General features: G+C 34.1%; 1 protein-coding gene across 1 annotated transcript in view; it reads right to left on the reverse strand.

The window, feature by feature from the left end:
- Positions 1 to 24,960, reverse strand: part of LOC150095679 (calcium-transporting ATPase sarcoplasmic/endoplasmic reticulum type-like) — a 382,896-nt gene that overhangs the window by 226,615 nt on the left and 131,321 nt on the right. Inside the window, 3 exon segments of the mRNA XM_090409696.1 lie at positions 1,618 to 1,756; positions 6,265 to 6,369; positions 16,859 to 16,941. Of these exon segments, the coding sequence (XP_090265822.1) occupies positions 1,618 to 1,756; positions 6,265 to 6,369; positions 16,859 to 16,941 (327 nt within the window).

A 24,960-nucleotide genomic window follows, 5' to 3' on the forward strand; every position in this document is an offset into this window, starting at 1 on the left:
TAGGAAGTTGCAATTCTGGATTTCTACAGTTGAACAGAATAATTTTGATTGTTTTCCCACCTGGCATGAATTTTTGACTGAAATAAATTCTAAAGTAAATGAAGTATCTAACGTAATTTTAGAACACTTGCATGACTTGCAATCAACCCTTTTGCAATATTTTCCAAAATCCAGTGAGGACAATTCCTGGGTTCTGAATCCATTTACAGTGACAGCTAAGCCAGCAGGCTTCAGCACAAGTGACTATGAAAATCTAATTGACTTAATTAGTGACTCTGATTTAAAACAAAAATACAAGGAACTGCCAATAAATGATTTCTGGACAAGCGTGTCAAAACTAGCTATTTTTGTTTTACTTCCTTTTACAATGACATATTTATGCGAGGCAGGATTTTCATATTATGCTGCAACCAATCAAAGTCCAGGAACAGATTCGACGCTACACCAAATATGAGAATTCAACTTTCTAATATTGTGCCTGATATCAAAAGAATTTGTAATTCAAAGACCCAAAAACATCGGAGTCATTAAGAACTTAATTTGCAATATACGTTTTACTATTTTTATGTGTTTTGTTTTTACTAATTAACATTTGACAATAAATGATTGTTTTTCTTAACGCTTAGATTTACTCATTTATTTTATTTATATTTACCTAACCTACAAAACCAGCACACAGGAGAAAAAGTCTGCATTCACTCGTAAGTACTTATATTATAAATTTTTGGTGATCAGAATGGGATATGTCAATAAAAATCAGCACAAATTAATTTAATGATGGTTTTATTGATGTTTAATTAATTAGCAATCATTAATAATTAATATTAATTATTCATTAACAATAAACTAAGCTAAATTACCGATTAATTATTAATTAATACATTACAAAATAACCAAGGTGTTCCGTGAACATTTCAGGATTTGTGAAATGTTCCGTTGTAGAAAAAGTTTGAGAAACCCTGGCGTAAGCAATGGTATTCCCTGTGGTACTGTATGGACCCTGAGAAAGAGTGAAAGAAGGAAGGTAGATGAATTTGAATTATGAGTTTGGAGACACTAAAAATACCATGGACTGCAAAGCAAACCAATAAACCAGTGATAGACAGAATAAAGTCATATTGCTCCCTCGAAGCTATGATCAAATAAAAATAGTCATACTTTGGACATATTATGTGAGCAAATGACAGTCTGGAGAAGATGATGATGCTTGCTAAAGTTGATATGGAAGTAGAAGAGAATGACCAAGAAAATGGGTGGATGGAGTTAAAGAAGCAACTGGAATGCACCTGGAAATTCTGAATGATATGGCCATGGACAGATCTGAATGAAGAGTGTATGTTCATAGAATCGCCAGGAGTTGAAAATGACTTGATGGAACATAACTCACTCACTCACACACACGCACACTTCTTTGATTATGAACATATTTATGAACAACATGAAATTTTTAGCAAATAAAATTTTATGATAAGAATAATAAAGTAATCCTACTCAAACTCAGAATGATTACAATACAATAAAAAAAAAAAAAAACATTATAAAAGAAGAAGAGCCTACAAGAAATAGGGATATTATAAATATGGTATCATCATTAAGTTAGCACTAGAGGAAATTTACCTGAAATTTCAACAACATCTCCTGGTACAATTTCTTTTGCTCTAATCCTTTGTACACCTTGTTTATCTAATCTAATCACTTTACCCATTTCAGGTTCATATTCTTTTAGTGCTTCAATGGCACTTTCTGCATTTCTTTCCTGATTAAAAAAAAATTTTTTTAAATAAAATAAATATAAGATCTCGTAAATTATTAGAGGTTATTATATCATTATCTATTATAATAATATAGGTTATATACTGCTTGGAAAGAAGTCAATGGACACCATAGTGTGCAGCAATCCTATAGGGCATACCTTCTAGAAGTGTACAATAGCGAACAATGGGAATTTTGGACCATTTTTCCTGTAGGCATGTAATGATGCCCTGGATTGTTGTGGGGATGGACGTCCCTTGATCTTACCGAAAACTCCAGTTCATCCCACAGATGTTCACTAGGGTTGAGATCAGGGCTCTGTGGAAGTCAAGTGGCGGCATTCATGACCACAAACAAGTTATAGCAGCAGTCTTGACATGGTGCATTGCTTGCTGAAAGTAATAATGATCAGTTCCATAGAAATGCTATGAAGTAGAAGGCATTGTATTGTCCAGAATGTTCAGATACGTCTAAGAATTCAATGTTTGTGGCACCACAAACAGACGTACAAGACCAAACCAGTAAAACAGGACAATACCATCACACGACCATCTCCGAATTTCATAGTTGGGGTTATGCACTCTGATAGATGTTCACTGAGCATCTGCTCGGTAGAGAATGTAGCACAATTTGTCACTCTATAACAACTTTTCAAGCTTCCATGTTCCCCACTGTGCATGCTCTTTGAATCACTAAAGATGATGCTGCATGTTGGGCTTGCATGTTGCAGTCCTAAAATAGAAACCCATCTTGTGAGCCTGGCTTCTGAATGTTTTTGTGCAGATTCATCTTCTAGTCAATGCCCAGAACTCACCATTCAATAAAACAGCTGAAAAATGGTGGTTTTACATATTATCCTACATAGCACCTTATAGTCATGTTCAGCGAGTGTAGTCGGTTGTCCACTGCAGGTAGCACTTGCAGTTCACTCTCTACACTTCCATCTCAGTATAGTATCACACTCGTTGTTGACCAGGGATGGTCCAATTTGTCAACAATTTGCCAAACATATAGGCCTGCAACATGGCATCCTATGCCACAATGCCTCTTTCAAACTTGGTCAGTTCCCTTCTCGCAGCCATTTTCACCTAGACATAGTTGCACTGACTTGGGAGCATCACATTCCTCCAATTTATACCGGCTACCAACACGTGACTTATTTACATGTCATGCTTAAATTGTTGTATTTTCCCTTCAACCTTATGGTTGATGGGGTAGCAAAACACTACTATACTAGAGATGATTATGAAGCAAGGTGGTTTCTCAATGCCTTCCTTGCAGTGCCGTAAGTACTAAGGACTGTAACCATGTGTGTTCATGGGACCAGTGTTGCCTGCTTTGAAGAATGAAAAACCCAAGTTACCAGGAGGAAAAAAAAAACTATGTTCAGAAACATCTCAGAATTCAATGTTCATGGCATCACAACGTCCAAGACCATACCATAACACCACCATCTCCGAATTTCATAGCTGGGGTTATGCACTCTGAAGAGATAGGCACTCCATATGAGACCAGCTAACTCATCTTTAGTCTAAAGAGACCAAATAAAGGTTCTTGACCAAAGGGCTTTGTTACGGAGGCTCCACATATAAATAGGTTAACAAATTATGATTTCTTCTGCAGCTATGGTAAGGTAGGGAACATTAATTCATCTTAATATTCCTAAGATTAATGAACTTAGGCATAACATGAAGTTGCAGCAAAGTAAATATTTTGAAAAAGAAAACATTTTCAAAAAATAATTTTGCACAAAATAATGTATTACAAAAAATTTTGCATCAATATTTTTTTCTTCAATTTTTTTATTATCAAAATGAATAAACCAATTATATGCCTTTCATGCTAAAATGATACCCAATAATTTTTAAATCTATATTACTGACACAACTGACAACAAATTACATATTGCTTCTACTTAACATGCAGAAGAAATCATAAAATTGCAAGAGGGCTATTCTGAAGACAAGTCACACATCACTAATGTCTTCTTTCTAAATTCAGCAGATTCTGATTAGATGGGCCACATCAAGAAAGCATAACTTGGCTCATTTAAGTGGCTGCCTTAATTACACAAAGTTGTATGTAAAGAGTTTAAAAGGTGTATATAGATAAGACAAAATGCATGTTTAGACATGTTTTTCATTTATTAAATAGCAAAATTACTGACATAAGCTTAACCATTTGATTTGGTTAATGTAAAATCCTTGCAATAAAACTAATTTCATTTGTAAATAAGCATACAGTTCTTACAGCTACTGATGTTCGAGGAATTGATTTTTAAATGCAACTGAACAAAATTAGTACAGATACAGCACTGCCATTATTGCCTTTCTGCATCAAACAGTTGTAATACAGCAATAAACTTTCTAGCATCCTAGTTAGTCGCTCGTTCAAGCTCAAGTGCAATCCTCATCACATTCTTGTTCTTCTAAATGTCCTCTCATGTTTTGCTGCAATTTCCTCAATGGACACAAACTCTTCATTGTTTTTGTTCTTACAATTGGCCATACCAGGCATTTCCCAATAACTAACAGTTTTTGTTTACCAGTTCCTGACATATTTAAACAGTATAACACAGAGAGCCATCTAATGTAGCACAAAGAGCTCCATTTCATCATTGTAGATGTCAACAGCACTAAATTTTTGAAGCAATATTACATAATTTTTCTAACAGTCCATGCGATCGAGATTTACTGGCTGGCTCAATTACATGAATAAACAAAGCAAATTTTTGTTATATTCTCATTATTTTTGTTCTTCTAGACTTGTACTAATAAAATGGTTGCCCTGAATAAACCTAAAAAATAGGCAATCACTGTACAATGAAATATCATAACGTACATATACACATGCTCTGAAGTAAGGAACATGCATATACAAGGATGGTCTGAAAACTTCTCGACCTCGACCGTAGATAGCAGCACTAGCAGCAAGATTTTTTTCCTGAGTTGGTACATCTGTCATAAGCATCCATGTGAAATTTCAACTCATTCTATCAAGTAGTTTGTTTTATACAGCTGTCTGAAACAAAAGTGTTGTCTGTATCCCTTGAAATGGATAAAATTGAGAATCATGTGGTTATAAAATTCTTAGTAAAATAACGCCGAAAGAAATTCATTCAAAGTTCATACAAGTTTATGGGCACTCTTCTCCTTCATTTTCGACAATTAAGAAATGGACTGCCGAGTTTAAACGTGGCTGTACCAGCCTTGAAGATGATCCATGTGAAGAACGTCCAAAAAAGTGTAACAACACCAGAAATCATTGATCAAGTGCACAATATGGCATTGGATGACTGGCAAGTCAAAGTGCATGAAATTGCTGAGACCATAGGCATCAAAAGAATGTGTAGGATATTTGCATGAAGAATTGCAAATGAAAAAGCTTTGCCCATTGGATGCCACGCTTGATCACAGCAGATCAAAAATGCACTTGCATGAAAATCTCTGAACAGTGCTTGAAGTGTTTTAACAAGAATAAAACTGATTTTGTGCATCAATTTATTACTATGGATGAGACATGGATTCACCATTACACACACCAGAATCCAAACAGCAGTCAAAATAGTGGACAGAAGCCAGTTGTTCAGTGCCAAAGAAAGCAAAGTCGTTTCCATCAGCAGGAAAGGTAATGGCATCGGTGTTTTGGGAAGCTAAAGGCATTTTGTTTCTTAATTATCTTGAAAAGGGTAAAACAATAAACGGGAAATATTATTCCGATCTTTTAACCAGACTAGATGAAAAAATTCCTTAGAAAAGACCAGGTTTGCAGAAAAAAGCAACCAACAACAAAACTGTTCCACTGCCATACTCTCAAAAGGAAAAAGTATGGTATGTTTATACCAAACATGAGATAACAGCAATTTCTGGCCATTAGTTCATATCAAAAATGACCTGTATATAGTTTTGTTACAAAAAATAAACACATCTGTGTTTATTTTTTGTAACATTTTAAATTTTTAACATTTTAAAATTATTAAAATTAAGTAGTTAATGATTAATATTAAGAGTCACAAAATATACTTACTTGAAATTTACTTTGGCACTGAACAACTGGACAGAAGCCAGTTGTTCAGTGCCAAAGAAAGCAAAGTCGTTTCCATCAGCAGGAAAGGTAATGGCATCGGTGTTTTGGGAAGCTAAAGGCATTTTGTTTCTTAATTATCTTGAAAAGGGTAAAACAATAAACGGGAAATATTATTCCGATCTTTTAACCAGACTAGATGAAAAAATTCCTTAGAAAAGACCAGGTTTGCAGAAAAAAGCAACCAACAACAAAACTGTTCCACTGCCATACTCTCAAAAGGAAAAAGTATGGTATGTTTATACCAAACATGAGATAACAGCAATTTCTGGCCATTAGTTCATATCAAAAATGACCTGTATATAGTTTTGTTACAAAAAATAAACACATCTGTGTTTATTTTTTGTAACATTTTAAATTTTTAACATTTTAAAATTATTAAAATTAAGTAGTTAATGATTAATATTAAGAGTCACAAAATATACTTACTTGCCATACACCTACAACAGCATTTGCTATGAGAATGAGAAGAATTACAAATGGCTCTACAAAGGCTGTGATTTGACCTTCGTGCTCTTCAAATAATGCTAAAATCTAAATCAGATTCAAAAGTGAAACATATATCATGAATGAACCATTATATTAAATTTTTTTCTACTCAAAACTTTGAAATTTAACAAACAGAGAAATTTAATTTTTTTTTTTTGCTAAATACAAATATTACTCATTCTACAAAATGTTTTACATAAAATTATGAATTATAGTTCCTGAACTTGAAATGACTATATTTTGATCTTCTCCCATATCATTCATAGACAAATGTTTAAAAAATATTTCAGGATCAAAACAATCCTATCATGCTTAGAAAATGATGAAATGCTGTCACTCAGTGTTTGACGCTAGATTTAATTTTTTTTAATAGTCATTTTACTAGTTTTTTTTTGTTGTTGTTAAGATGTGACAAATGAATCCTGAGAATAGTTTCTTTTTCATCATCATCAAATTCCTAATACCCTCAGGAGGTGTACAGAATATCACGATAGTACTGAATGAAAAAGCTACACCATTACTACCATCCAATCAACAATTTCCCTCCAAATTACTATTACCTGTTAAGACTCAACATTATCAGATCTCACACTTCTGTCTTCTAAGGCACTTTTTACTATATCAATCCACCTACACACCTTGGTCTTCCTCTGGGTCTTTTCTCTGACAAAGAACACTTGTTTTGCTAATCTTTCATCTCTCTCATTCTGTTTAAGTGACCATACCATCTGAGATTAGCTCTGTTAACACATTCCCGAATTCCTAACAATGGCAAGTTCTTTCCTAATATTCTCATTTTTCGTATGACACTGTAATTGATGCCATCTGTTCACTCTCCTAATATTTCTCAAAACTCTCATATTCGTGGCCTCATCTTTGATCAGTGGTTTATTTCTAAATTTCTCTCAAATCCATAAGTTAAAACTGGTTTCAGCACTGTCTTGTATACAACTAATTTAGTGCTTTGACTAATTTCTTTCTTATTCCATATGAATTCAGCTGACTTCCTACCATACCAGCTTTACTAATTCTGTTGTCCATTTCCATATTTGATTTTTCATCTTCATTCAAAATTGTGGCTAAATAGCTGAAATGTTTTACTTGTTCTATAGGTTCACCATTCATGATGCAGTTGATGTTTGCCTATTTTCATTGTCTTGTCAATATAGTCAGGAAATCTTGCAGACTTGAATTTATTTACAAGTATATCATCTGCATAAAGTAAATAGCTGAGATTAACATTGCCATTTTGATATCAGATTTAATACCACTTTCTTTCATAATCTGATCCATGTAGAAGAATAACAGTGTAGACAATGTACACCCTTTCTTGCACGTGATTTAACATCAAAACATCTTCCTGTATCTCCTACAATTACAACTTACAAATCAAATCCAGATTAAGTACTGCTTGATATAATGCCCCATTTATACCATAACTGTAGCATTTTGAAACTTTTCTTTTTTTATCATATGCCTTTTCCAGATCTATAAAATTTAAATACAGATCTCTATTATATTCCTATGATTTCTCAACTATTTTTCTTAAATTGAAAATCTGATCCTGATAGCATTGATTTGGCCCAAATCTAGCTTGTCTTCTCCAAGCATCTCTCCCACAATTTTTCTCAGCTGTTTCTCAAGTATACTTGCATATATCTTACCAGGAACTCAGTAGGGAAATACCTCTAACTCTCTTCTTCTTTGTCTATGATTTCTTGTGCTTTTAACCGTCGAGATTTTGCCAAAGAGATTTCCATGCCATGCTGTCCAAGGCTTGTTCTTTTGCTTCTTTCCAGTTAATTCCCTTCTTTTCCAATTTTTCTTTAATTCCCTTTTGCCAACCTTTTCTGGGCCTGCCTATGTTTCTTTTCCCTATTTTCTGGCTTTCATATACAGTTTTTGCTATTCTTCCTTCTTCCATTTGATTAAGATGTCCAAACCACCTCATTTGGGCTTGTGTTAGATCAAGTGTTTTATTTCTAACCCAGCTCTCAGATCCATAAGTTAAAATTGGTTTGAACACTGTCTTGTATATAGCTAATTTCATGTTTTGACTAATCTCTTTCTTATTCCATATAAATGTATTCAACTGACTTCTTACCATAACAGATTTAATAATTCTGTTGTCCTTTTCCATATTTAGTTCAGGGGTGCAACTTGAAGGCAGTCTCTTATGGTTTGATTTCTTATTCAGTCTACTCTTGTTTTTTGTGCCACTTTCCCAAGATATTTCATTTCGATTATTTGTAGTTTATTTGCGTTTCCTGTTGTTAAACACCAAGATTCGCAACTGTATGTTAATGTTGGTACAAACATTGAATGGTACACTGCCATTTTGGTATTCTGCATAACTTCTTTCTTATCTAGGAGTGAGCTTTTCATTACATAGAATAGCTTTGCTCTCCCAGTTATCCTGTTGTTAATTTCTGTGTTTAGTCTACCATCTTCTTGTATATATATCCCAAGTATTTAAAGGAGTGAACTTGTTCCAGTTGATGGTTCTCTATTTTTATTGTGTGTTTTGGTTGGTTTCTAGATATGATCGTTGTTTTAGTTTTATTTATAATCATATTCCTTTTCTTTGTTTCTTCATACCAAATGTTGATGTTGTACTGCAAATCTTCAGCTGTATTAGCTAGAACCACTTCATATGCAAAAGCCATGTGTGAATTTCTGGTTTCTTTCAGTTTCATATATCCTAGGTGGAACTTTTGTTTTTGTTTGGCATGCCTTTAAAATTTCATCCATTACTGTAATGAAAAGAAGAGGATGAGAATACAACCTTGCCTCACTCCTACATTTGTTTCAAATTCTTCTGTTCTATTATTACAGATTCTTACATAATTTCTATTACTTTTGTAGAGGCTTGTATGGCTACTATTAAGTTATCTTGTATCTTGTTTTTCTTTAATATTTGCCATATATTAAGTGTCTGGGAACTCGGTCAAAGGCCTCATCAAAATTTATAAAACATGTATGCAGTTCTTTTCCATATTTCAATGTTTTCTCTGATATTTGTCTAAGACTGAAGATAAGATTCTGTGTGCTTCTATTTTTTTTGAAAGCCATATTGCATTTCGTCCAGTGTATCCCCTATTTGGTTCCAAAGCCTCTCTTCTAAAATACAGACATACAACTCTCCTGGAACACTTAAAAGCGAAATCCCTTTATGGTTTTAATTTTTAGTGGAACCTGTGGCATAGTAATTAAATAATAAAGTGACACATAAAAACCACAGTGATATCTTCAATTAGTAAAAGGACAGATATTTCGTACTAAAATTAATAGTACATCTTCAGTGTCTGTAATAGTAATAGAAATGGAATACAGGCAAAATGTTCGGTGGATCACCTATTAAAATACAATTGTTACCGCGTGCTAGGAAATAATAGAAATAACAAATTTAATCTATTAAGATAAATGGTTTTTTAATAAGATAAAAGTCTCCCAGATCTTTGAGAGAGCCATAGTCATTTCTTTGGTACCGTTACGTCGATGATGTTTTTGCTGTTTGGCCACACACTGAAGATGAACTTTCCACTTTTCTACAACGGATAAATAACCTTCGCCCACGCATCCAATTCACTATAGAAAAAGAAAACTCTGGTACTTTACCATTTTTGGACATCCTCCTTCTTTCGAAAACCCACATTTACTGGAAGATACAGTCACAAAAAGTCTGTGCACATCTCAAAAATTTGGCATTCTTAAATTCATAGAGCACATAAAGTTTGCTCTTCCCCAATAATCTTACAACAAGAACGTTCTATCATTAAAAAGTTAATGGAATCAAATGATTACAACTCCAATCAAATCCAAGAGATACTTAACTCTTATGTTCCAACACCTACAGTCTCTTCAACAGTCCGCAGAGTTCCTATTCCGTACATTCCAGGAATCTCAGAACCTATAGATAGAATTCTAAAAAAGTATCAATTGATTCCAACATATATTCCTATCAACAAAATTTCTTCTTTATTACCTTCTACAAAGGATAAACTGTCTTCTCTATCTTTGGCTAGCGTTTACCAAATACCTTGTGAATGCGATGTCTCTTATTTTGGACAAACTGGCCGTTCTTTGGAAAAAAGAACATCAATATTATATTGATTACAACAAACCTCTGAAGTCTGGTCTGGCACAGCACAGTATTGACTCTACTCATAGTGTCCAGTGGGATAAAGCAGTTCTCCTCCATAGATGCAGATTCAAATATGAACGCTAATTCAAAGAAAGTTGTGCAACTATCTTACACCAACTGAATTTAAATAGAAATGACTGTCTCTCTCAAAGATCTGGGAGACTTTTATCTTATGTAAAAAACCATTTATCTTAATAAATTTGTTATTTCTATTATTTCCTAGCACGTGGTAACAATTATATTTTAATAGGTGATCCACCAAACATTTTGCCTGTATTCCATTCCTATTACAGACACTGAAGATGTACAATTAATTTTAGTAGGAAATATCTGTCCTTTTACTAATTAAGGATATCACTGTGGTTTTTACATGTTACTTTATTATTTAACCTCTATTGTTTTCATTTCCATTTTTATAGATAGGAACTATGAGAGCTCTATTCCAATTATTTGGAATTCAAACCTCTGACCAGGTCTTCTGAATTATGCAGTGCAGCCACTGTAAAACTTTTATACCTACACATTTCAGGTTTTTGATAGATTTTTCTATTGGGTTAACAAATAAGTTCGTTCGGTTTATGCATTAGTAGAAGTTTACGTCGCTTTGCCTGTCGCTATTGTTGCACTACCACAAAACGCTATTGTGCAGTTGAAAGGTGACATTTCACATAACCTATCAGTGAATTTTCGTTCGGCCTACTTCAGTTGCTTGTGTATAACATATTTTTAGAAATGGAAGGAAATAATGTACATTACCAGCATATTTTACTTTTTTATTTCAAAAAAGGCAAACGAGCTGCAGAGGACCATAAAAAATATGCGGCGTATATGGGAATGGTGCCTTAACAGAACGCATATGCCAAAAGTGGTCTGCCAAATTCTGTTCTGGAGATTTCAGTGTCAGTGATGTACTCTGCACTGGTCGCCCAACCGAGGTTGATTCGAGTGTTGTGAAGGATATCGTCAACAAAAATCCGTCACAAACAGTGCGGGAGATTGCTGCAGTACTGAACATATCCCATACAAGTATTGAAAACCATTTGCACAAGCTGAGATATGTTTCAAAACTCAATGTTTGGGTACCGCATGAATTGACTAAGGCCAATATGACTGCTCGCATATCCATCTGTGATTTGCTGCAACTTCACCAAGAAAATGACCCATTTTTGAAGAGGATGATTACGGGAGATGAAAAATGGGTCACATATGACAACGTGGTACATAAAAGATCATTGGGACACAAGAACGAACCGCTGCAAACTACCCTGAAAGCTGGATTGCACCCAAAGAAGATCATGCTCTCTGTGTGGTGGGATTTATAAAGGTGTTACCGTCAGGTAGAACAATTGATTCAACTGTCTATTGCTCACAGTTAATGCGACTGGCCCATGCAATTAGCACAAAATGTCCTGAATTGGCAAATCGGAAAGTAGATGTCTTTCACCACAACAACGCATGACCCCACACATCTTGGCTGGGATGTTTTGCCACATCCTCCATATTGACCAGACCTAGCACCTTCTGATTACCACTTATTCCGGTCGTTGCAGAATTCTCTGAACGGGAAAACCTTCGCTAATGAGGAGGCTGTCAAAAGACACCTGGATCAGTTTTTCGCCAGTAAACCTCAGGAGTTTTATGAACGCAGCATAATGAAGTTGGTGGACAGATGGCAAGAGGTCATTGATAAAGAGGGTCAATATATAACTGACTAGTATGTATTATATATATTAAATAAAATGTGTTCATTCATTCCAATCTGAAAAACTGAACAAACTTATTTGCCAACCCAATACTTCAAGTATGGACATGTATTCCTGACTGCATTCCTGTTGAGTTTTCTACCACCAGACTGACACTGCTTGCTTCATTTAGCAATCCTTCAAAATTACTCCAGACATGAATATCTTTACCTTCAGTTTTCATACCACTTTTATCATTTAACTTCTTTTACAATACACTTTTCTCCATTTCTCAGCTCTTTTCAATAGCTTCCAGAATATTTTGCTGCCTTCCTGATATTTATTTTTCTATGTTCTTACAAGTTTTCCTATTTGTTTAGCTAGTCTATACATTTTTTTTAAGAGCAGAAGCTGACTTACATGCCAAGAACTTTTGATATGCCTTCTTTTCCTTGACTGCCCCTAACCTCCCGAATCCACCAGTTTTGATTTTTCTATCCTTTCTGGCTGAATCAATCACTGTTTTCCTCTGGGTTTGTCACTGACTCTCTATGGTTTGGTTCCTGTGTTCAATCTATTTCTTTTTTTTCTTAAATAATATTGGCATATCGGAGTCTGCAATTCACCTCTAAAGCTGCTCAAACTTTGATTCATTTCAAAATTTTCTTCCACACTCTTTTCAATTTTATCCCGCTCAAAACTAAATAGTGATCACTTCTTATTTCATATCCTTTGTTTATTCTGTCCCAAACCAGCAAGAAAACATCACTATCAACAATAACATAGTCAATGAGAATTTTCTTATTACTTGAATGTTCTGTCTATGTGAATTTTTGTACATTTTTATGTTGAGAGAGTGTCAGTAGGATGTAAGTTTATGGACTGGGAAGTCAATTGCTATATCCCTAAGACAAATGTTTTTAGTATTAGAATTCAGGGTGCACTCTGAGATGTGCCTGTCATCTTCCAGACCTAAAAATGTTGTTGACTACTCCTTCCCATATTTGAAAATTTAGAGATTTCATTTTACCTTATCAAGGTGTTACTAATTTTCCTGATAATTTATGAGCTACCAAATCCTTAAATACGTGGACATTTTATATTAATTCTTCAGAATAAATGCTGCGTATTTTGGAAATCCAGGTATCCCATAAAACATCTTTCACTATTAAACCAAATTGCTTGTGGTGCCACAGTTTAAGATCATCCTACTTATCTTCTATTTTCCTCTGCTTCTCTTTCCCTTTGGTATTGAGTTCATTTTCTTTGCCCACCCCTTATCCTGAATTCTTTCTATACATTTTTTTCTTTCTGTTTTTGGATAATTTACACATTTATTGGCTGTATTTTCACACTTTCTTTTAAGTTACAAGTTCTTGATTTTGTTTTATATTTGAAGGTATAAATAACAATATTAAAGGACAAAATTACTTTAGCGCCAAGAATGTGTAGTGTATGTTTAGTTAATGACTTCAGAATTATGACTAAAGAAGATTTCTCAGTTAACTATAGCTCTTTTGGCAAAATACATTCTTTGACAAATGAAAGAGTTCCTTTCTCTCCTCCCTTGCTTTCTCCTGGGTTTATTTTGCAACAAAGGAGCTATAGATTAAAAGTATGCCCATGCTTAATTCAAATTAATGTCTAATTGCACTGATCTGAAAATAAATACATTCAGGTACATGCAAAAAAAGCTATGAATTTTTTCTTTGCTATTATTGTAGATTACTATCTACAATGACCACCCTGCTCATAATAATATCCCTAGTATGGTAGCATATAGTACCCCCACCAGCCCTATGGCTGAGGGGATAGAATAAAGAATCTACGAGGTTTTGCAGTGAGCTATCATGTTAAGCTCTTTTTCGCTGTAAGCTTGGACTAAGGATTACTACATAATTTACAGCAAAGCAAATTTGAAGAGAAGAAGAATAAGAGAAAAATATACGATCTCACAAGTCAAAAAGAGTTGGTAAACATGGAAACAGAACAGCTTGCAATTCTAAATTATATCTGAGCTTTTTGTGGATATTAAAAGTTCATGTTACATATATTTTCAATCCCATTCAGTTTCACTTCAAGGTTTATGGACATTTAGGATAACAGACCAGTATATTCATTTAAAAATTTTTTATGGAATTTAGAATCGTGTTAAAAAACTTTTTTATTATCCTGATGCTTCGATCATCATCTGGAGCATACACAAATATACAAGACAAGCTGAGTTACATTATTCACTGTAAGCTAGAGAAACAATGATTTGATCACATGTTATTCTACTGGCATGACCTCTAGTGAAAAAAAAAAAAAAATTATAAATTACATCAAGCTAAATTCTATTTATGATGACAGAATTAAACATTCTTTCTTACAGATGGTTTTCTATCAGAAACAACGATGTCCTATTTTTAGTATTACAATTGTTATTTAAGATACTGGATTTTCTACAGTCCTGTTTATAGTTGTTCTTAGTGAGGAAGGTTTCGTGGGTCGAATATATGCCTTCCATGTGTTTGGGATTTTAAGACCATCATTATTGTTCAGATTGGGGTGGTTGATAATGATCTCACAGGCTTCCTTAAATTTCCGTTCATACCATGTTTTAGTGCGATTTAGACAGCTAGTGCTTTTCCAGTAAATTCTGTGTAAGGTATTCACAGGGCATGATCTGAAAAGCCAGCTTCACCATAATTATTATATTTAATGTGTTGTTTATGTTCTTTTTGTCTGATAGGAACTGTGCATCCTGTTTCTCCTATATATGGTATGTTGCAAGTACAATAAATACGGTATACTCCAGGGTGCGCTAGTGGAGAGAGAGTGGGTTTTTGGATGAGTTGAATAAGATTTTTAATTTTGCAGGAGGTTTAAAGGTGGCATTGAGGTTGTATTTTTGTAGTACTCTGTTTATTTTGTTTGATGTTCCTTTAATGTAGGGAATGGTTATAGTTTTACTGTAGTCTGGTTTGTCTTTGTTTTTTATTAAGGTTTTGTAGAAAATTTTGTTAATAGTGTTTTGGCTGTATCTGTTTTTTTGGAAGTATTGCTGATAATTTTAAATTAGTCTTTCAGTGCCTGTTCACTGGAACAGATCTACTGAGCCCTGTTTTTTAGAGGGTTGATGACGCCTAGTTTTTGTGTTGGGTGGTGGTAGGAGTTTATGTGTATATATTGTCCTGTATGTGTCGGTTTCCAGTAGACAGTGAAGGAAAGATTGCCAGGCAGAAGACGTGTGACAAGTGTATCTAGAAACAAAAGTGTGTTATTTTTTTTCACTCTCTATTGTGAACTGTATGAGTTTGTGTTGTTTGTTTAGGTGGCTAAGGAATGTGTCTAATGTCTGGCGGCCATGGGACTAGATCACGTAAACATCGTCAACATATCTAAGCCAGACTTTAGGTTTTAGAGGGGAGGAATTTAAAGCACATTGCTCAAAATGTTCCATGTAAAAGTTAGCAATAGGGGGGATAACGGCAAGCCCATGGCTGTGCCTTCTTTTTTGTAGGTAGAAGGCATTTTGCCATACAAAATAACCAGAATGCAATACATGTGCAAAGAGCACCGTGATATCTGGAGGGAATTTGTTCTGTAGGAGAAGGATTATGTCATTGATTGGGACATTCATAAAGAGGACAGACATGTCAAAACTGAAAGATGAATTTAAAATTATCAGCAATACTTCCAAAAAAACAGATACAGCCAAAACACTATTAACAAAATTTTCTACAAAACCTTAATAAAAAACAAAGACAAACCAGACTACAGTAAAACTATAACCATTCCCTACATTAAAGGAACATCAAACAAAATAAACAGAGTACTACAAAAATACAACCTCAATGCCACCTTTAAACCTCCTGCAAAATTAAAAATCTTATTCAACTCATCCAAAAACCCACTCTCTCTCCACTAGCGCACCCTGGAGTATACTGTATTTATTGTACTTGCAACATACCATATATAGGAGAAACAGGATGCACAGTTCCTATCAGACAAAAAGAACATAAACGACACATTAAATATAATAATTATGGTGAAGCTGGCTTTTCAGATCATGCCCTGTGAATACCTTACACAGAATTTACTGGAAAAGCACCAGCTATATGAACGGAAATTTAAGGAAGCCTGTGAGATCATTATCAACCACCCCAATCTGAACAATAATGATGGTCTTAAAATCCCAAACATATGGAAGGCATATATTCGACCCACGAAACCTTCCTCACTAAGAACAACTATAAACAGGACTGTAGAAAATCCAGTATCTTAAATAACAATTGTAATACTAAAAATAGGACATCGTTGTTTCTGATAGAAAACCATCTGTAAGAAAGAATGTTTAATCCTGTCATCATAAATAGAATTTAGCTTGATGTAATTTATAATTTTTTTTTTTTTCACTAGAGGTCATGCCAGTAGAATAACGTGATCAAATCATTGTTTCTCTAGCTTACAGTGAATAATGTAACTCAGCTTGTCTTGTATATTTATGTATGCTCCAGATGATGATCTTGATATGAAGATCGAAACATCGAGATAATAAAAAAGTTTTTTTAACACAGTTGTAAATTCCATAAAAATTTTTTAAATGAATGCTGATCAACGTGTAACACTAAAAGAAAGGAGAACAGACCAGTATATATTGCACATTTCACACAAAGTATAATAAAAATAAAATAAAACAAACATGAAATAATACAATACTTACAAATGATATAATTGCTGCAAGAAGCAATATCTTTACTAGGAGGTCATCAAATTGTTCTAATATTAGTTGCCATAATGGTTTACCTATTTAAATATATGCATATTTAACACCTGATACAGATCCACTATAAAACATCAAAACTTGTCTTAATATTTGAAGCCTAAGTAACTCATAATGAGACAGCTGGAATATAAATAATTCCAAATCAAGCACTGTAAATATCATTCAGTATATGAAGCATTGTAAAATCAATAAATCTTAATATTGAATATTAAGATTTCTGGATTCTACAAGATTTTTTTTAAAGTGCATTTTGGTCAAAATACCACGATGTTCCAGAATTATCTGAGGTGTTATGATATCAATCCTCCCCCAAACACCCAATACATTACAACTATAAAATTCATAAATACAGTACTAGTTTTTGCTACTAAAAACTAGAAATCCTTAAAAGCTGTTGACAAAATGCATCAACTGGTGTAAACTAAAAACTATTCACACTAGTGAAAATCAGAATTCATACACAAAGTACTTACTAAATTTTTTATTTTTTGAAAAACTAATGCATATTACAACCATATTAATAAAAACTTCTGATCACTGATATCTCCATTCTTTATATTTATAATTTTTCAACATAGAAATTATTTTAGCCAAATATTGATAATCAGGTAACCAGCCAAAGTTTTAATTATGTGTAAGTTACTACTAATGTTTAGTATAATATGATAAAATGATTATACAGTAATAGAATAACACTTACATTAAGAAAATATTTATTATCTGTAAAATTTTTAGTTAGGTTTCATAGCAAGTCAATACAGTTGAAAAGAGAAACACAATAAGAACACTTAAAATTGCAAGTCTGTGGCGGTATATGCTATCAACTGCATAAGGATAATTCCATTCTATAACTATTAGAATTCAGAAAAATAAATTTAAATTATCACAGCATTAAGAAACACAGGAATGAGGAGTGTTACTTAGGATGACTTCTGAAAAGTGTAAAAGTTTAAAGCAATCGTTTTTGATGAAGTTCAGACTGTGAATGAGCTAAACAACTTTCTTTACATACTCTTTCAAGAAAACTTCTGTGTAGGATTTTAGTTTTGTTCCAATGAATTATGCCTAATGGAGAAGTTCATCCTAATCTTGCTCGAGAAGGTTTCCAAAGTTTCACTACCATATGTTAAAGGACTATCACAAAAAATTGCAAGACTGCACAAGTTTCTTCCCATCCAGTTCATAAACTAGGTTCCTTCCTAGCAGAACTAAAAGACAAATCCCCCCCCCTCTCATCCTGAAGTTTACGGGATCCCTTGTTCGTGCAGCCTTTGTTGTAATGGCAGATGGGTTGTTCTGCTCAGATGAATCTGAGCAGAACAACTTCACAGTGTGATGTCTAGTTTAGCTATACTTATAAGACAGTCACACCTTATCCACTAGGCATGGAATTCACTGGATCAAAACTAGACTTCTACACAAGTTATTTTCTGCTTTAAAGATTATATGAAGAAATTCAAGAAACTACATTCACAGTCTGAACCTCAACAAAAACGACTGCCTTAAATTTTCATATTTTGAGAAGTAACCCTAAGTAACACTCCTCATTCCTGTTTTTTTTTTTTTTTTTTTTTTTAAATATTGTAATTATTTAAATTTATTTTTCCGAATTCTAAATTTGGTGAAATAAATTGTAGATGGAGTTATCCTTCTGCAGTTGATAGCATATACTGTCACACTTGCAATTTTCAGTGCTTCTCTTATTGGGTTTATCTCTTTTCAACTATACTGATATTGGCTAGGAAACCTAGCTGAAAAGTCTACAAATAAGTATTTTCCTAATGTTAATGTTATTCTGTTACTATATATTAATTTTATCCTTATGTTGTCCACTTACATTTAGATCTATTGTTTAGTTTAACAGTAGGAACAATTTTACAAAAGCAGTTCTTCTAACTCTGATTTTATAAATTTTTATTTTCTTTTTTCTCTAACCACTGAGTTCATTGCACAATAGGCTAGAATCTATAGAAGACTGTGTTAGAGAACATTAAAGTATTTCATTTATTACATTTCCACAGTTGCTAATTCATTCAGAATTAATGCCTTTTGGTATTTAATTTATCAAATCTCATCCAAACTGCATGTTGAAACCACAGCAACAATGTACCAAAATGATTCATTTTGCTTCCTAATGTTAACAGGCATTTGTTTCATCCACTATGTCGAGTGAAATACATTTTAGGTAGTATTCCATCAGTATTTTTTTTAAAAATCTTTATTCACATGTCAATCTTAATGCATTCATCGTAAGGGCAATAAGAAACTTCAAGGATGGATCTTGATTGAATGTTTTCCTTTCATGCTGGCAAATCTCGTATTGCATCAGTGGACCTGTCACATATTGTGATGGATTCTTCATTTATAACCAAACGTGTGTGGGTGCACACAAAAGGAAGAACGTGTTTCAGGATATATTAGAAATCAATAATTAAGGAGAATCCTATATTTTATTGGAATATTTAAATTAGTAAAATGCATAAATAAATGAAATAACAGAATGAATGGCAAATGTAAGCGAGTCAGAACAGGTACACCCTCTGTCCAAAAAGAAACCGAACTTTTCAAAAATACAAGAAACTAGTAGTGCCACCTGTTGTATCTTTTTGTTGTTGAAAGCAGCAACCTTCATTAGTGTTGACTGTTCATAACATTTGTTTCATTAGAAGCCAAGATCGGCGAATTCTCGCTAACAATCGCTTCAAAACTTTGAGATAAAATTCACCACTGACCGTTTGGCCGAGCGGAACGAATTCTTTGCAATCGTAGAAACAAATCAGAATTGTCTTTACTTCTGACTTCTCCAAGCAACTTTTTTTCGGATGCCCCTCTCCTGGTGGTCTCCACTTAGCACTTTATTTTGGGCTCATACTCAAACCACCACGTTTCGACACCAGAAACGATCGTTTCAAGGAAGTTTGAGTCCTTACGAGCAGTTTTAATGAGGTCCTTGGAGTGTTCAATTCGATACTTTTTTTGGCCATCGGTCAACTTGTGGGGAACAAATCGAGAATTCAATTTACGAAGGCCTAAACTCTCGTTCAAAATGTTGTGTACAGTTGATTTTGGAATTCCCAATTCATCTTTAAATCAATCTCATGGACTATTTCGGGTTTTCTTTGATTTCATCAAAGAAAACCCGAAATAGTCTTATCGTGCAGTCCAGTTTTTGGATGGCCCGGCATTTCGTTGTCCTCAAGCGTCTCACAACCACTTTGAAATCGCTTAAACCACTCGCTAACTTTAGTACAGGATAAGCATTCATCACCTTATGCTTTCTGAAGCATTTGATGCGTTTCGGTGAAACTTTTACCAAGTTTAACACAAAAGTCAATCACAGCTCTCTGTTTGAAACTCATTTTCTGACCATTCGTCAAACACACTGTCACTCTTGGCACTATAACTTGGCTCCTAATGAAGCAAATGTCATAATAGTTGACACAACACTAATGAAGGTTGCCGCTTTCGACAACAATAAAGATACAACAGGTGGCACTACTAGTTTCTTATATTTTTGAAAAGTTTGGTTTCTTTTTGGACAGAGGGTGTATGAAAAGAAATACTTTCATTAGAGGCAAATGAGACTTACTAATAATTTACAGGTGTGGTATTATATTTGTGCATCCAATAAGTTGCTGGGATGTAATGAATTACACATGATCCTTTAAGCTCTAGACATGCACGTTTGCAAATAATAACCAGCAGCAATATATACTGATAGTTTAATAAATAACTATAGGGAGAGGCTTATTGAATGAACTAATAATGCTGATCGGGTGATTCATCTAGGTGTGATTGGAATAGCAAATCATTTTGTACAATTTGTTGCGCTTATGTGGATTTCTATTTTGTAAAATTTATATTTCATTTTGTTATCTACAAATTTTCTTTTTATTTACTAATGATACTGCAGATGCAAGAAAAATATAGTTTTATAATATCAATAAAAAGGGCGAGTTTCACTACACAGAATAGTTTACGACAAACTTCTATGCAATGTTTGCGGTATAGTACTATATTGGCTTCTTTCACACCCTTTCTACTGAAAGACATTAAATAACTAAATGAACCATCACATAGTTGACTCAGACATGCTCCTTAAAAACAGTGATACATCATCCATTCCCACAGACTTATTTAATAACTAGCCATCAACACTTGATATATTCCCCTATTATTTGCCTACCTTCTAGGTGTTGCACAGAATCATTTACACCAGTATGATATCTTCTTCTCTTCCATCTAAGACAGGTTGAATCTTCTCTTGAGCAGGATCTTCCAGTCTTCTCTATCCAGTATGATATATATAGTAGAAAGTTTTTTACCTTGGGGATATAGTATATTAAAAGATACCAAGATATCCTCAACAACTGGCTGATTGATTAGGAATTTATTAGCACAAGGACAGCAAAGGTCATACTACACCAACCAGCTGCAGTGTTCATACCTAATACACATCCATATTGTCATATCCTGTGAGGATATCACCAAATACAACACTAAAGCCATGCTGCTTAAGACAGTTATCTCTCAGAAATTCAACAAATTAATTCTGATGTGAGATAAGCCAAGCTTTCATGTTATGGAAACACTTAGATAAGGAAATGTTTTTTGGCTGCTTTATTTAAAAATTAAAATAAAAATTTTTATGAAAGAATCATATATATAATGTCTACATTTGTTGTGCTTTTGACAACAATGATCTGTGAATTTTATCGTGGAGATTGCAGAATGGTGATAAACAAATATATTTTATTAATTATTATTATTATGTGACACCTCCAGGGAGTCCAAGGACTCATCGTGGGAGGGCACACTACTCTATTTTGCTAAATACATTTCATCCTCTCCATTACTACTTAATTTTTTCAACAACGACACTACTACCATCAATCCCATCTATCGACCATCACAACAACAGTTGGTGATGATGGGCGGCTATATATAATGATAGGTAAAACAGTATGATGGAGCTCCATTGATTTTTAAAATTTTATAACATATCAAAAGGACTTAAATGCATAAAAATAAATAATACAATATTATTAAAGATGAGAATAAATTTGGTAATGAATTTTATCTATTTTCATCTTTAATATAATATTGATTTAGAGGAAAATTGTAGATAGGAAGTTAGTAATGATTTAAATTTTTCATGTAGTATTATCATATCCTGTACACCCCTTGAGGGTATATATCAGGGATTTGATGATCCTTTTCACATCCATTTTAAAAATCAATGGAGCACCATCTCACTATTTTAACTATCATTAATATAGTATTCATTCATCACATCTGCAATCTTCACATCAAATGTCACAGATCTTTACTGCCAAAAGCACAACAAAGCTAGGCAATACACACTGCTTGGAAAAAGTTAACAGACATCCCCATGGGCAAGGTGCATTGTGCCATGTAACAAGTCACATGTTTGTAGCCAGAATAAACTAGAGGAACAATGCTCCCAACTCAGTGCAACTGTGTCCAGGCAAAATGGCTGCGAGAAGGGAACTGACAGAGTTTGAATGAGGTGTTGTGATAGGATGCCACGATGCATCAGCAAATTGTTGACAAATTGGGTCATTCCAGGTCAGGGATACCATACTGAGATGGAAGCATAGTCAACTGCAAGTGAGACCCACAGTGAATGATCTACCACACTCACCGAACATGACTATAGGGTATGAAGGATGATATGTAAATACCGCCATTCGTCAGCTCACACATTGAATGTGGAGTTCCAAGCATTAACATGAATCTGCACAAAAATATTCAGAACTGAGGCTCAAAAGATAAGTTTCCATGGTTGGACTGCAACATGTAATCCCCACATTACCCGAGCCAACATGCAGGATAGTCTTCAGTGATGCAAAGAGCGCATACAGTGAGACATGGAAGATTGAGCAACGAATTACACTACACCCTTTACTGAGCATATGGATGGGCAGGATGTGGCAGATGCATGTGAACATCTCATACCAGAGCATAACCTCAACTATTATATTTAGAGGTGGTGGCTTGATGATATTATCCTGTTTTTCCTAGTTTGGTTTCAGACCTTTGTTTGTGGTACCACGAGATATCTGAACATTCTGGAAAATGCAACACTTCCTATTTGCGGTGTTTCTACAGAAACGATCATTGTCTCTTTCAGCAAGTCAATGCACTGTGTCGTAAGGCTGCTGCTGCTGTAACTGCATGGTTTGTGGACATGAACGTAACCACACTCAACTAGCCTCCACAGAGCCCGAATATCAAATCAATTGAACATCTGTGGAATGAACTGGTGAGGTCAAAGGAAGTCCATCCCACAACAATCCAGGACCTCATCACATGCCTACAATAAGAATGGTCCAAATTTCCCATTGATGGCTATCAGGCACTTGTAGAAAGTATGCCACATAGGATTGCGGCAATCATCGCAACGAAAGGCAGTCCTACATCTTATTAAGGTGGGCACCACAGCTGTTTGTTACTCACACTATGATGTCTGCTGACCTCTTTCCAAGATGTATATAATTACTGCATAAAATTTTAATTTTTAATTAAAACAGAGTTGCATCAAAAGACAATTCCTGATTTAAGGATGCTGCAAAATATAAAAGCTTGGCTTATCTCATTATATCAAATGATTACAAAAGGAGCAATATGAACAAAAAGTTCAGTGCCAATATAAAGAACAAATTAACTCGTTTTTATACACTATCACCTCTTTCCCCACATTCGTCATCATCAAATTTCCTGATATGTACCCCCCCCCCCCAAGGGGTGCTCAGGTTACTGTGACAACACTACATGATTAAGTTTACATTATTATTAATCTCCTATCAACAATTTTCCTCCAAATTAATCTATTACTTGTGAGCACCCCAATATTGTCATATCTAACATTTCATGCTTCCAATGCACTTCTAAACGAATCAATCCACCTACACCTTCGTCTTACTTTGGGTCTCTATTCTGCCATCTTGGCATCAAATACCTGTTTTGCTAACCTTTCTTCACCCATTCTATTTAAGTGGCCATACCACTTCAGATTAGCTCTTCTGACACATTCTTGAATGATAATAATGTCAAGTTCCTTTCTAATATCTTCGTTTTTAATATTATTCTACCATTGTTCACCCCCCTGCCCCCAATTTTTCTCAGAATCCTCATATCTGGGGTCTAGTATTTGATCAAGTGCTTTATTTCTAACCCAACTTTCAGATCCATAACTTAAACTGGTTTAAACACAGTTTTGTATATTGCAAATTTGGTGTTTTGGCTAATTTCGCTCTTATTCCATATAAATTTATTCAGCTGGCTACCCACCATACCAGCCTTGCATATTTTTTATGTGTTCTATTTCAGATTTAATCTGCCATCTTCACTAAAAAAAAAAAAATTGTATCTAAATAGCTGAAATATTTTACTTGTTCTATAGGATCTCCATTCAGAATGCAGCAGAAGTTTTCTATGCTCCTACCTATTTCACAGTTTTGGTCTTCTTATTGCTGATTTTCATGCTGAATTTGTTACAGCTGTTATTCAATTTAGTTAGTGAATCCTGGAGACTTGATGATGTACTTCTAAACACTAGATGTGTTTAGAAGTACATCATCTGCATAAAGCAAAGAGCTAAGTTTAACATTTCCAATTCTAAATATCAGGCTTGATGCCACTTTTTCATATGATATATAAGAGTGGAGATAATGTGCATCCTTGTTTCATCCCTGATTTTACATCAAACTATTTTCCTGTATTTCCTTCAATTCTAACTGCTGATTTACAACTTAAATATAGACTATGTATTGCTTTGTATATAATTAGAGTGTTTTGAAAAACTTTTCTCTGGGTACCTTGATATGCCTTTTCCAGATCTACAAAACTTAAGTAGATCTGGAAAAGGCATAATCATATTCCCACAATTTCTCAACTATTTGCCAAAGTAAAAATCTGATCTTGACAACCTCTATTTGACCTGAACCAAGTTTGGTCTCCAAATATCTCGTTCACAATTTTTCTCAACCTGTTTTCAAGTATGCTTGCATTAATCT

The sequence above is a fragment of the Typopeltis vanoorti genome, chromosome 20, assembly GCF_054136105.1.
Source record: "Typopeltis vanoorti isolate ZY-2024b chromosome 20, IOZ_Tvanoo_1.0, whole genome shotgun sequence".
In the NCBI taxonomy this organism is placed as follows: domain Eukaryota; kingdom Metazoa; phylum Arthropoda; class Arachnida; order Uropygi; family Thelyphonidae; genus Typopeltis; species Typopeltis vanoorti.